The sequence below is a fragment of the Eschscholzia californica genome, unplaced genomic scaffold (genome assembly GCF_041429995.1).
Source record: "Eschscholzia californica isolate CP2 unplaced genomic scaffold, dmEscCali1.0.p SCAF_5, whole genome shotgun sequence".
NCBI lineage: Eukaryota > Viridiplantae > Streptophyta > Magnoliopsida > Ranunculales > Papaveraceae > Eschscholzia > Eschscholzia californica.
Window position 1 is genome coordinate 12,458,166 of NW_028238472.1, and position 14,504 is coordinate 12,472,669.

Here is a 14,504-nt window from a genome sequence, read left to right on the forward strand (position 1 = left end):
CTAGGGTTTTCTAATCTTAGTCAAACTCAAATAGCAACTCCTAATAAAATAAAACACTAGAATAATAGAAATCCTAAATTGAAAACAATTCTCAAAAATTAAAAACTACTAAAATTTCTAGATCTGAAGATATCCAAGATTCTTGGAATATCTTCAGAAATTCTCCCTGCATCAGTCTCCTCCACTTCAAATCTAATTATTTTAGTAGTAAAGTTTAAGAGCGAGGAATTGCTTGGTTCGATATCATCTACGCGAGATCACTTTAGAACACATCGATGGATTTGCCAATGATGCATCTAAAGTTGGTTAAAAAAAAAATCAAAAAAGAAAAGAAAAAAAGAATCATAATATTGTTTTTCCTATTTTTTTTATCAATCAATCAATATGGAGAGATATTATCATGGTAACAATTTTTTCAATTCAAGTTTACCCACGTAGAGATTACAATGAGTACAAGATCAATAAAGAGGTACCAATTTCCGATGGGTATTTAACTATAGAAGAGTTCTTCGATTGGCTAGATAAGGTTGAACGACAAGTCAATATGTCGACTAATTTCTGAATGAGCAGATAGTTAAAATTATTGCTTCTAGACTTAAAGGGAGTGTTGCAGATTGGTGAGATCAATTGCAACACCTAAGAATGAGACAAGAAAAGGCACCCATCCAGAGTTGGTCATCTATGAAAGAGAATCTGAGAGAGAGGTTCTTACCTCCTGATTATCAACAAAACTTATTCAGAATATACCAAAACTGAGAGAGAGGTTCTTACCTCCTGATTATCAACAAAACTTATTCAGAATATACCAAAACTGTAGACAAGAGTTGCGTTCAGTGGGTGAGTATATGAGGAGTTCTCAAGACTGGCTCAAAGAAATAGTATTGAAAACTTTAGAGAACTTAATAATATGCTAATAGATCGATTTCTGAACGGGTTAAAATTTAGCTTGAGATGTAGCTTGGGAGAAAAGATGAGGTTACTTAATTTATGGACTGTTCAAGACGCATACAACTTGGCCTTAAACGCTGAAGCTTGGGAGCGGGACTATAGAAACTTTGAATTTCTGAGGGAAGAATAACCCCGCGTTAATACAAAAAACGTAAAAGAAGCTCCCCTGGAGAATGTTGAACAACCACAAGTTGTAATAATCGACAATTCAACTAACATTATTCATGAAGCAAAATATGAGGTTATTGTGTTCACAGACAAGTCTACTAATATCAATTTGCACGATGAAAGATTTGTTTCGGAAGAAGTTGTTCAGAAAATTGAGTCAAATGAAGTCGTTTAAGAAGTGATACAAGAAATTGAGTCAGTTGCTAACAAAATTGAGTTAAAGGAAGTTGTTCAGGAAATTGAGACAAAAGACGTTGTTCAGGAAATTGAAGTGGTTCGGAAAATTTGGTCAAAGGAAGTTGATTAAAAAGAAGGTGAGAAACTTCGCAAGTTAGACTCCAGTCCAATTAAATTTCCTTCACATGAAGATCCGTTCTCAGAATTTTGCGAATCTCAAAATGTTTCACATGGATTGACAAGTATTTTATTCGAACGCATCGAAGTTCATAATTTTTAATCACTATACTCATGATCTGTACAAGTTTATTTTTAGGGTGAAAAGGGAGTTTGAATCGCATCACAATTATAATCAGAAATTTTCCTGTGACTTAATAAAGTCTTCGGTCCAATCAGATAGTTTGATGATTCCCATGCACAATTCACGACAAAGTATTCTGAGGGTGTACCATTCAAGATAACCTTCTAATCAATTAGTAAACTCGAAGCTAGTTTCTTTGAAGTGGAGGAGACTGACGCAGCGGAAAACTCAGTAAAAGAATTAGAACTTCGTCTAAAACTTTTAAAACCTAGAAAAAGTCTTTAGATCTCCGTCTTAAGACTTGTAGAATTAAAACTAATAAGATTAAACTAAAATACTGAATTTTATTGATCAAACTTGAATGACTGAAACAACTACTAGACCCTCTTTATATGGGCCTAGGGTTTACTAATCTTAGTCAAACTCAAAGAACAACTCCTAAAAAAATAAAACACTAGAATAACAGAAATCCTAAACTGAAAACAATTCCCCAAAATAGAAAAGCTCCCTGCATCATGAAGTTCATCCCATTTGAAGCTTTTTTCTTATAAATCTTACAGAGAACAGTTCTTTCAAACTGCATCAGAAAATAAGAATATACATGAGTCAGATTTTAAATATGATTTTGACAAAAGAATAAACAAAACCCTAGACCTAAATTTTATAATCTTAAGTTCTAAACATGTAAAATAACGCACATAGGTTGGACAAGGGACATGTAGACCTTTTTTTTTGGATAATGACCTTTGTCCAACCACTATTCCAGCTGAATCTTGTTCGGGTATGTGTTCGGACAAGTTTATAGAGAGATTAATCTTGTTCGGCCACCTGTTCTGGTCGGAATCCGGCGGAGATAGTGGCTTGACATATATATCAACCTAACTTAAAAATAATAATAAAAGCTAGAGACTTAAATATATACCTTGGTCTTGTCATTCTCGTCATCTTTGTTAGAGAGCTCATATTCATGCATAACCCAATCAGTTTTATGACGATCTTTTCCACTATGAAAAACTAAAACTTTCTTACGACCAATTCGGGTGCCATGTCCACAATGTATGATCTTGTCTGTTCGAGTAGCTTTCCACCAACCATCTCCAACATCTCTTCTTGGCCTCTTTCCTTTTGGATATTTTCTTTCTCTCGATGTAAAGAAATACATCTCCGAACAACCTCCGTATCCCTTGTACTTACCTACAACCAATATAATTACAACATTACCCCCTAACAAAATTTAATATTAGGTCAGGAATTACCAAATTAAAAAGAAGACAGAAAGAGAGAGAAGCATATATAATAGTAATACTAACCTGATGAAGACAATTGATCAGGAGAAACTGAGTAGACATCAACTTCATAGATTTTATTCAATGGTAATTGAAGATTATTAACATTCCTATACAGATAATCTTTAATCAGTTCTTCATCCCTAGGTTTAAAGTAAGTGCCTCTCGGAAACCTAGCCCAGTAATCATCATTCGTTTTATTATATTCTCTGTTAACACTGCTACTTCCTTGTGATGATTTCTCCATATTCAAGTAATATTGATAAAATTATGATGAAAATAATACCAAAAAACTAGTAATTAATTAGCATAACCCTATAGAGAAAAACCACATAATTTGCATGCAATATATATATATATATATATATATATAGAAGTGAGAAGCTTCCATTTCTTCCGGTTTTTCAGATTCGGAGTTGGATAGGGAAAGGGAAATGGGAGTTTGAAAGGAAATCGGTTTAGGCATGGGTGGGGCAATGGCCAGCCTGAAGTTACGGGATTTGTAAAATCTCCACAAAACCGAAACAAATTCCTCAAACTTTCCTCCATTAAAAAGAACAAGAGATCTAACTATAAGAATTCTCATTAAATCCATATTAAGAGTAGAAGAACCTGTACAACTGAGACCCCTTCATCCATTAAAACCCACCTCTCGATTCAAATTCTCTTTCACACCAAATTGTAGATTTCCATGTTTCTTCAATTCATCTACTCTACCCTAAAAACCACTTCAAACCAACCAAAGAATTTCCACTTACAAATAAAAAAACAATAGAGAGTTGGGTTTTGCTTCTCTTGTTGACTAGAAAATAGACACTGTTGCTGGAACTATGAGATTGGAAGTAAAGGAAGGCGATACATTTCGGGTTCCTTGAATTGTTGGAATCTTATGATAAGATTTTCAATACCTTCAGTCAGGGTCGGCCCTTGGGTGGCGCGGGCCAAAGCAAACACAGGAACAGGGGGGCCTTTAATACCGTCTCCTAATTTTGCTAGTGTACCTTTATCAATCAATTTCTCATTTCTAATGTTGAATTGTTCTAGAGCACCTAAAGGCGTAAACAGTGGCAGACCCAGAAAATTCTCTTTCTGGGTGCACTTTTAGTTAGAACATAAATCATCCAATTTTTTTTCCTCTCTCCGTCTATACAACTCTGGCAAAGGGGAGAGAGATGAATTTTTTAGAGAGGAGAGGAAAAAAAGATATTTTTTTTATGTTTGAAAGTCGCCGGCCGGAAAATTGACTGATCCGCGACCTTCGCCGGTGAAGACGATGAGGTGGCGGGAAGATGAGATGGCAGAGATAGGTGATGAGATGGAGGAAAGAGAAGTGGTGACTAGTTAACGGTGTTATAACGGTAACTGAAAAATAAGGTCATCTGGGTATTTTTGATAAAGTAGGGAGCTAGGTGGGAAACCGGTCATAAAGTTGGAGGCTATTTGGGAAATAACCCTAACTAGTAGTGAACTTAGATGCAAACACTCTCAACAAAAAAAACTTAATGCAAACTAGCAATTCTTTAGTCTTATATACTAGTTTCTTTTACACTACAGAGGATGAAAACATAAATCCATATAATAGTTTCTTTTTGAGAATGAGGAAAAAAGGTAAATTTAGATTCAAATCATACAACAAAACGTAATCAATTGAACCATAAAAATGAAATTTCGATTTCGGTGAAAATTTCGGTCGATCCAAATGTGAAAAAGTTTCGTGAAAATATTTGGGTGAGTGATGAAATTTTACAAAATCACAAAAATGATAGAAATATATTGGATTTGTATTTCAATATATTTTATCCATCATGAAGCCTAAATAGAACATGGTTATTATTATAGTATTATTATAGTTGATAATAGGTGATATGAAGGGAAATAATGAAAAGAAGTAACAGATTTGTAACAAAATCAGTAGGTTTGAGGTGTAAATTGCAATCACATAGTTAAGTCAGAGTTAAATAACAAATCTATAACATTACAAGACCTGAAGGCAAAATAACTAAAAACAAAGGAAAGTTGCAAAGGTGCACTCCGTAAGTGTCAAAGGCGTCTGCCTTGAGAGAGGTGCCTTTTACACTTATGAGGGGCGCCCTTAAAACTTTTTTAATAGATTAGGGTTTGAAGAACAAAGTTTTTTCTTCGTCTTCTTCCTCTCGCCGCCCACTTTCTCTCTCTAGGGTTTCATATAAAATCTTCGAACCTAGCTGTCATTTCATGGGGTTTTCATGGAGAAGATTAAACACAATGAAATAGAAAATAAATCAACAAGAAATCCACCAAAAGATGGGGAAGAAAGGATGAAAGTCTGCTTTCATCGTCAAATTTTGAATATTTCGAAATCTAAATCCAAACATCGTAATATTTCAACAGAAAATCTACACGAAATTTTTGTAAGTTATTTTTCGTTTCCCTCGTCTGAAAAACAGACATATTTCATCAATTTCAACCGAAATATGTCGATTTTTCATTCTTTCACAAAAACTACTTAATATGATGTTTATTAATAGATCAAGAAATGTGAAATAAATAAAATAGGACCTTTGGAAACTACATTAGTTCTAGAGATCTTTTATTATTGTCAAATCTTAGTTCCAGTGGATTGAACCCATGACCTCATAAGTAAAATGTAAATGCTAGCCCACCGAGCTAAATTTCTTTTAATTATTAGAAATTTTGTTGCTTTATTTCTACTCTAATATTTTTGGACGCCCTATGACATCTTTATGACCCTGGACCAAAGTCGCTGCTTTGGTGACTTTGGGCCTAATCCGACCCTGTCGTCAGCCAGAAGATTTGAGATTATAATACACAACTAATTTATTTTCGGAAACAAAAAATGAAAACAAGATGTAATGAGTTTAGGTTTTAGAGCAACTCCAACCAAGTCGGTAGTGGACCAAAATTTGAATTTTGAGTCGCGACAGTTTGGGTCGGCTGGAGGTCCCAACATGACCGATGGGGACTCCCAACAGTTTTATTGGGTGCTAAATCTGGTCGTTGGATTTGATCTACCATTGGAGCAAATCCAACGGGCATTTTTTTAAATATTATTAGTCAAAATAAATTTTTTTAAACTCTAATAAGTTTTAATTTGTTTTATAAACTCTAACAAAAAGTCACACATTAACAACTAAAGGGTTATTTCCCAAATAGCCCGCAACTTTGTGACTGGTTTCCTGCTTAGTACTTTGTCACAAATATCCAGATGGCCCCATTTTTCAGATTTCGTTATAACACCGTTAACCAGTCATTATTTCTCTCTCCTCCATCTCATAACCTCTCTCTGCCACCTCACTTTCTCGCCACCTCACCGTCTTCACCGACCTTCAAACATACAAAAAAAATTCCTTTCTCTCTCTAATTTTTTTTTTTTACCAACCTCACATCTCTCTCTAGATCTAGTGAACCAGATCCGGTTCACCAGATCTAGGGTCTGCGAACAGACCTTCAATGGACTCCAAGATCTATAATCTCCAATGAGACACTCTAACAAAAACTCTAAAGTATAGTTGTCAAGTGTCAAATAAAGATTCTCTTTCTTAAGTGTCAATAGAGAGACACTCTAAATTTTTTTTTTGTCTCCAATGGAGATCTCTAAAATCTCTTTACTCAGTGCACATGTCACTCTTAAATTGAACAAGGAAAAAGTAGTTAAAAAGAAAAGGTTTCTATTGGTGTAAATTTTAATGTGAGATTAGAGAGTCTCAAAGAGACACTCTAGTTTTAGAGTTTATCTCTCTAGACACTCTATAATAAATGTGTCCACCTCTTAATAGAGTGTCTAACAAAGTGTCCCATTATAAATGATTTTTTAACAGAAACTCCAAAAAATCATACCTAGCCTTCTGACGGTTAGAGATTGAGTGTCCATTGCAGATGCTCTTATACAAGCTAGTTGTTGTCCCAACTCCCAAACATCAACTAGTTGGTGGGCGGAAACTGAATTATTGTCTCAAGTAGTAAACTAGTTGGTGGGCGGATTTTGGGGGGAAATGAGGTTCCTTTCTCCTTCTTTTGTCTTTCGCGCGCCGCCTCGATCATCAATTTCTTGAAATCGACACGTCAGTTTTCACAGAACAAATCAACCTTAGGATCCTTTGACTTTATTCAATCCAACGGCTAAAACTCATTCGTTCACAGATTCTGTACTCAAAAAACAGTTTCACTGGTCCCAACAACTGTCAAAAACTCAAAACTGGCTGCTTCTTCTTGGATTGGTTCTCCCTCTTTTTTTTAACCCTACCCTTTTCAAATTCATTTACCAAAACCCTTAAAGTCAATCCATTCACCAACTTTTATGATCAAAACCCAATAATCCAACAATGCTAGCTTCCCCCCTCACTCAAAAATCAAAGATTTCTAGATCTTTTAACAAAACCCTAATTCTCTCAAATGTCATCTCCTTTCTTCATTCTACTCTTCTTCTTCTTCTTCTTGGTTCATTTCACACCAATTTTAGGGTTTTTTGATAAACATAACAAATTCTCTAATAGAAGATTAGCTGAAAATCATTCATGTCCTATGAACTTCACTCTTCTTAACAATTTTGTTCAACAATCAAAACATTCAAAGCCTCAAAGCTCAACAGAGTGTAGATACATCCTTCAAGGTCTTCGTCTAGTTCAATCTGATTACTTAAAGGCAAGTGGGTTTTTTCTCCCTCCTCTTAATTCTTCTGAAGCTTGTTGGAACACTTACCAAACCCTAGTTTATGAATTTCTCCCTAATTTTGATATTAGATCATCTTGTGGGTTTCAAACTAATTGGATTTCACAAGGTTGTATGAACATAACATCTAAATCTGAATTTGAAACCCTAGTTCCCAATTCTTTATTACAAGATGTTTATCAATCTTGTAACCAGTCTTTGAATGACAATTCTCCTTGTGCTTTGTGTACGACGAGCATGTCTCGTCTTCAAGCATCTTATCTTCCTGGTCCGGACGTCGGAAACGTCACGGATTGCTCGATGTATCCTGCAATTTATGCTGCTGGTTTGGTTAATCAATTTGGACCATTAGATGAAGGAACTGCTAAATGTTTATTCTCACTTGATTTATCTCTTCATACTTCGACTAATAAGAAACATAAGGGTGTCATTATTGGGGTTTCATTAGGTTTTAGTATTGGTTTCTTAGGGTTACTCGGATTGCTCTTCTTTTTGTTCAAACGATATCGGAAAATAAGAAAGAGGAGGAGGAAACAAGTTAATATAGTGACGAGAACGTTCTCTGGGTTGGAGTCGATTGGAGCTAGTACTAGTCTAGTTCGATATACGTTCGATGAAATTAAACGAGCGACTAGAAATTTTTCAAGAGATAATATAATAGGGAGAGGCGGATATGGTAATGTTTATAAGGGGATTTTACCCGATGGAACTGAGGTTGCTTTGAAGAGATTCAAGAACTGTTCTGCCGCCGGAGATGTTAGTTTTACCCATGAAGTTGAGGTTATTGCTAGTGTTAGACACGTGAATTTAGTCGCTTTAAGAGGATATTGTACGGCTAGTACTACTTACGAAGGGCATCAGAGGATACTCGTTTGTGATTTGATGCGAAATGGAAGCTTACATGATCATCTATTTGGGTCTACTCAGAAGTTGAGTTGGTCGATTCGTCAGAAGATTGCCCTTGGAATGGCTAGAGGTTTAGCTTACTTGCATTATGGAGCACAACCGACTATCATTCACCGAGATATAAAGGCGGGTAATATTCTCTTAGATGAGAATTTTGAAGCTAAAGTTGCAGATTTTGGGTTGGCAAAGTTTACCCCAGAAGGTATTACTCATTTGAGCACTAGAGTAGCTGGGACTCTAGGTTATGTTGCTCCTGAATATGCTTTATATGGGCAATTAACAGAGAGAAGTGATGTTTATAGTTTCGGGGTTCTTCTACTCGAGCTTTTGAGTGGGAAAAAAGCGATTCTTTCTACTAGTTCAAACAATACTTCTCTCTTGACAGATTGGGCTTGGTCATTAGTTAAAAGAGGAAGAGGGTTGAGTGTTATAGAAAAAGGAATGCCGGAGTTAGGACCTCCAGAAATCATGGAGAAATACGTAATGATCGGTGTTCTTTGTTCTCATCCACAGTTATATGCTAGGCCGACAATGGAGCATATTGTGAAGATAATGGAAACTGATATGCCTGTTCCTGCAATTCCCGATCGACCTATTTCAATTGTAGCAGAAATAAGTGATATTGAGAAATCAGCAAGTAGTAGTGGTTCAGGTTATCTTTCTAGTTCTACTGGATATCAAGCATTTACACCTGATGGTGATAACCTAAGTTCTAACAAAAGTCAGAGCAGGTAATCCCCATCATATTTTGAATGAACTTCTTTTGAAGCTCAGTCTCCATCTTTAGTTTAGATTGTATACTGGGTATTAGTAGCTATTCTTTATTCCTTGGTCAAGTTGGGACCGAGTGATGTTCTATCTCTTTTACTTGTATTAGGAAAAACAAGAGAATGTGATAGAGCTGAGCCGTCAGTTCTGTATGAAACCCACTTTGGTTGGGCTGTAACGTGTATGTTTCTTTATCGAACAGAATTCGAATCTTACTGCTTAAGAAAAATAGTTGAGCCATGTTATGCTTTTCAATTATACCGCCTTCTGTCTACCTGATGTTTCTTGAGAGCATTGAGAAAAAGATGAAAAATTTGAGCTACAAGGCTGATACATAAGAATTTTTCTGCCAAACATCTGGCTTGAGTTTTGGTTGGTTCGCTGGATCGAGAAATGAAATTGAAACCCAATATACTCTGGTTCGGATATTGCACAAGCATGACTTTAGTTGGCTTGGTAAAACACGCGAGGAAACTTATCGTACGAACAAAATATACAGGAAATGCAAGAATGATAGAGATATCTAGGACTATATCAAATAGATGAAAAATTCAACATGTATAACTATCGTCTTGGATTAGAGGACATGGTTCGAAATTATGAGGTTCTTAATAAAAATCTCAATTGTCATTTGTTTCGCTATCGTGAATTTAGAAATAATTGAGTGAATGAAGATTTGAAGAGACTAGTACATATTCACTTGAATCTCTTGCTTCCAAAAAAAGAATGAAGGGTACTCCAAGTAGAATAACCATATATAGTACCTTTACACTAACAAGCAACCCTAATACCATAGTTTACAAAACTAACAAGGAACCCTAACACCATAGTTTACAAAACTAATAAGGAACCCTAATACCATAGTTTACAAAACTAACAAGGATTACATTTTCAAATTCAAAAGGGAATGCAACTAATCTAACACTTTATTGGTCACCATTTTGCTTACAAGCAAACCCTTCAACCTTTTTAACTCCCATCCCCACCTTATAAATACCTAATACTCTCAAGCAAAAGATAACACCCATATCCCATAAACATTTTAAATCCTTAAGACAACAAATGGCTTCTTCTTCTTCTTTATCAGCAAAAGCCTCAAGAAGTACTACTCAACAAATAGGAGATATTACCTTCAAAGGAGTAGGAAACCTAATCAAATTTCTCCCAACTGGAACTGTTTTCTTGTTTCAGTTTCTCAGTCCTGTTTTAACCAAGAATGGTCACTGTCACACCATTAACAAATACTTAACCGGTGTTCTCGTTGCAGTTTGTGGCTTATCATGTGCTTTTTCATCCTTCACCGATAGCTATATTGGTGACGACGGTGTACGTCATTATGGAGTTGCAACCAAAAATGGACTTTGGCCTTCGTCTAAATCCGATAATGTATCGGCTTATAAACTTCGAGTAGGGGACTTTGTTCATGCCTTTTTGGCATTGCTAGTTTTCTTCGTCGTTGTTTTGTTAGATCCTAACACCATCAAATGTTACTACCCATCTTTCGAATCTTCGCAACAAATTTTGTTAATGATTTTGCCTCCAGTCATTGGTGTCATTGCTACTTCAGTATTCGCTGTGTTTCCTAACAAGCGCTACGGGATTGGGCATCCTTCAAGCCAGACCTCGCAGTAGTTATAGTTCTGGTCATTTGAACATAGCTTAAGTTACAAAATCTCCATATTATGAGCTTTATACATGTTTGTTTTGCAAGAGTTTGGTATGATCCTCTATTACATTGTGTGTACAATATTGAAGATCTTCGATTCTTAAATTTATTATATGTACTGATCAAAGTTATTAAACTAATATATTTAAATCAATATCCAATATGCTTCTTGATCTTCTCGTCGGTTATCTAATCTTCTTTAGTTATATATAACAGGAAGTGAGCATGATTGAGCTATAATAAATACTGTAATTTCGATTAATAACCTGGTTAAACTATAAATTAATAACCTGGTTAAACTATAACAAGCAATTTGAACCATACAGGTTCAATATAACCGTAGTCTTTTCATTCAAAAATAGTGCTTGTACTAGTATGCATCTATCGTGGTCTTTTCGTTTTCAAATTCTTGTGTTACTATCTTACCACAAAAAGGCGTCTTTCCCAACCGCTTAAGGGCGTCGTTATTAAAAACGATGTCAGCTATAATATCGCCGATCAAATACTTCCGCGAGGAAAATATACGCTTGCATAAACAGCGGGTACACTACGCAAAGGTTTATAATTTTATAAGAGCCCCTGAAGTCTTAATAGAAATGTACATTAAAGAAAACACAAATGAAACAAAAGAGGTGGGATCCATTAAATCCATAATAAATCGTAACTCTTGAAAATAAATTTAAGACTCACATTCAAATACAGACGTAAGTGACAAGACATGCAATCAATATTTGGATACGCATGGAGAAATAAGTCGATCATAAATAAGCTTACACAATCAAATGATTAGACGCTTGTAGATTTGAGGAGAGATGGTTAATCTAATTAAAGGCCTACGCGATTTGATTATTATGTGGTAAAGAGTGATCTATATGTGTATGCATCCATGGTTCTATAAACTAAGAGACATCATAGAGAGTTGCATTCAATACCGTCTATAGTTTTAGGGGCAGGCGCCATCTATCCAAGTGTACTTATGCTTCACTTAGATGTTAAAACAAAGGGTTCCTAAATGACAAGAAGACGCCTCTGGACAGTGTTATTGGCGTCCCCGCACCTCCTTTGACTTAGTAAATTTGGTTTGATTATATTTTGTTAGAGGCTACCCCAAATTGGTGGATTGGGACTAAATCTATTACAAAATTTGGACCAAGGTCTACTAAATTCAACTCCAAAGTTTTGAGTTTAAATCAGTGAACTAGGGTTGAGCGGTGTTGCAGAACTCGGCTCAAGATAGGCCCATTTCAACTCCAATGTTCTGGAGTTGGTAGACTTGAGCTGAAATTTGTAACAAAATGCGTACTCCACCGATTTGAGTTGCATCCAGTAATTGTCGTAGGGTTCAACCACAAAATCAGCTCGCACCCACTCAACTTGGAATTGGTGGATTTAAGCAGATTTTGTAATGCAATCGACACGAGTTGACCAATTTAAGTCTCGAAGAAGAGGGGGAGGGGGGGGGGGGGGGGGGGGGGGGACTGCCTATTTTGAGAAGAGACTCTTTTGCCCATTTTCTAGAGTATGGAGGGGTTGCCAACAAGGTGCCGATAACGCTATCGAGAGACACCTTTAAAACTTTTGGGTTTTTTGTTTCTTGTTACATGTTAGGTTAATATTGTTTATCGGCACGAGACCTAGATGGCCCAGAATAGTTCACTACGTGGGACGGTTCCGAGCTTGGGTTTGAGCTGGTTGGGCCATTGACACCCTGCCTGGCCCGGTGTACGTGATGTATGTGTATATATTATGAGTATCATGATATGTTCCGTCAGACACAGCTTTTAGGACACAGTGAAAAATTGTACTAATAAAGGAAAAATCTGTCAGCAGGCTCTACGCTGGCCAGCTTGGCCTGTTCAGAACTAGCCCAGTCTTGGTCCCATGTTGGGCTGGGGTATGTGAGGCGCCACCCCACCTTACCCAAGTAACACCACTCTGTTAAGTACTTTGAGCTCCTTGAACAAAAATAAAAGTACTTTGGGCTCAAAACTTTTGGTACGCTAAGAGGCACCAAAATTCGACATTTCCCGACTCCATATCTCATTATTTGTCGATCAAGTAAGGGTTCTTTTAACGTCTCCTCCAAATCGTTTAAGGTTATAACTTTTGTTTTGAGTTTTGATATATGAGTTTCTAACCTCAATAAAATGCTTGATTTCGCTTTCATTTTCCCTATTGATTGTTAGACCCTTTAAGGTTCGGTATAGAATTCAAACCTTGCGAGTATCTTCAATTCTATGATAAGAACTATACTCTATTGCCCTACATATTAATACGATTATGGTTTACAAGCAAAATAAATGTCTATAACTATAAAAGACAACAAGAAAACCAATCATCTTGGTTTCCAGACATTCTTATGTATTAATTCACATGTTTTTTTAGTAAGTACGTTCCAAAGTTAGAAGCAGAGCCGTGTTTGAGGGGGGGCGGGGAGGGCGTCCGCCCTGGGCCCCCACCTCAAAAGGGCCCAATCTAATAAAAGGGCCACAGCTAATGTTATATATAATACATGTACCTACTTAATCATCTAATGAGTAATAGCTCCACAACACATGTGTCCATGCAACTAACCTGGGTTCGAGTCTTGGCTTCCTCATTTTGAAGTTTGTTTTGGATGAGAATATAATTGCTAAATCAATCTTTATATTTGCTCCACAACACTTTGTTTTAACCATTTTGTTATTTTAGGTGTATTTTATTAGTTTTTGAAGTGTTTTTTAAGAAATAGAAAGCTAAATGTTTTTTTCACAAAAAGAAAACAATAATATATAAATACACATGTGAGTCATCTATGATTTTCATTATCTTATATTTTGTTCAATTTTTTTTTCGTAATTTATTTTTGTACAAAAAGCTCGCAATTAAATTTTGCCCAGGGCCCTCAAATTCTCTGCCACGGCTCTGGTTAGAAGGTTATGTTTGAAGGATTGACGTGTGCGTTAATCTCACTAACCTTCTTTTTCTCTAAAAGGTAAGTTTGATATAGGAGAACGCTAGATCGACACAAATTTGCTATATACATTGTTTTGGATATGGTCATTTTGACTATTTTTTTTATCTATTTTTATGGATATCTGCATCTTCATATCTTGAAAACAACGAAAGTGACATTAAATGGCTTGTTTTAATTAATGCGTTGAGAAAAAAATTTAACTCATCTCAGATTCTCAGGGAAAGAGATACTTGTAAGTTCAACAATTTTGGTAGATGTTCTATTTCAGCTAAGTAGTTTACAAATTTCTAATTGCTTGTCACATCTAAAGTTGGTCAATGTGTTTAGGACCCCGAAATAATTTGAAATAGAAAATAAGTCTAGTAGAGATAATTTACAAGTCTAAATCCCTTTTTTCTCTACTACTATCTAACCTATCTTCACATAAAAATGAAACAGATCGAATTAGTGATAAAAGAAGTAGATTTTCATTTTGAGAGGTTTGAACCTCCCTCTTACAACCTACCGTTTACTACTCTCTCTGATTATTGTTCTTCATCAACAAAATTGTTCAGGACAGTTCTAAAGGTGCACCTGTTAGAAAATTAAATTCTAATTAAATGCGGAAGTTACGTACCTTCAGCCATTGTTGATTAAGTGATAAACTGGAAACCCAAAGAT

General features: G+C 35.8%; 2 protein-coding genes and 1 pseudogene across 2 annotated transcripts; 2 read left to right on the forward strand and 1 right to left on the reverse strand.

Annotated features, from left to right (window-relative positions):
• Window positions 1–1,918: 1,918 nt before the first annotated feature.
• Window positions 1,919–3,225, reverse strand: LOC147537154 (NAC domain-containing protein 55-like). Its single transcript, XM_086639142.1, has 3 exons — window positions 2,905–3,225; window positions 2,517–2,788; window positions 1,919–2,171 (listed from the first exon to the last, which is right to left on the reverse strand). The coding sequence occupies exons 1-3, from the start codon at window positions 3,125–3,127 to the stop codon at window positions 2,049–2,051; spliced, it is 618 nt and encodes a 205-aa protein (XP_086495268.1). The 5' UTR covers window positions 3,128–3,225; the 3' UTR covers window positions 1,919–2,048.
• Window positions 3,226–6,853: 3,628 nt separating this feature from the next.
• On the forward strand, window positions 6,854–9,451 carry LOC147537155 (putative LRR receptor-like serine/threonine-protein kinase RKF3). The gene has a single exon (XM_086644051.1). The coding sequence runs from the start codon at window positions 7,273–7,275 to the stop codon at window positions 9,187–9,189; it is 1,917 nt and encodes a 638-aa protein (XP_086500177.1). The 5' UTR covers window positions 6,854–7,272; the 3' UTR covers window positions 9,190–9,451.
• A 796-nt stretch (window positions 9,452–10,247) lies between these two features.
• LOC147537156 (protein DMP2 pseudogene) lies at window positions 10,248–10,925 on the forward strand (annotated as a pseudogene).
• Window positions 10,926–14,504: the final 3,579 nt, after the last annotated feature.

Bases quoted from the DNA above. Each gene is read 5' to 3' on its own strand.
- LOC147537154 (XM_086639142.1), bottom strand. From the start codon at position 3,127: ATGGAGAAATCATCACAAGGAAGTAGCAGTGTTAACAGAGAATATAAT. The intron at 2,789-2,904 runs GTTAGTATTACT...TATTGGTTGTAG, and splicing joins TGATCAATTGTCTTCATCAG to GTAAGTACAAGGGATACGGA. The intron at 2,172-2,516 runs GTATATATTTAA...TTTCTGATGCAG, and splicing joins ACGAGAATGACAAGACCAAG to TTTGAAAGAACTGTTCTCTG.
- LOC147537155 (XM_086644051.1), top strand. From the start codon at position 7,273: ATGTCATCTCCTTTCTTCATTCTACTCTTCTTCTTCTTCTTCTTGGTT.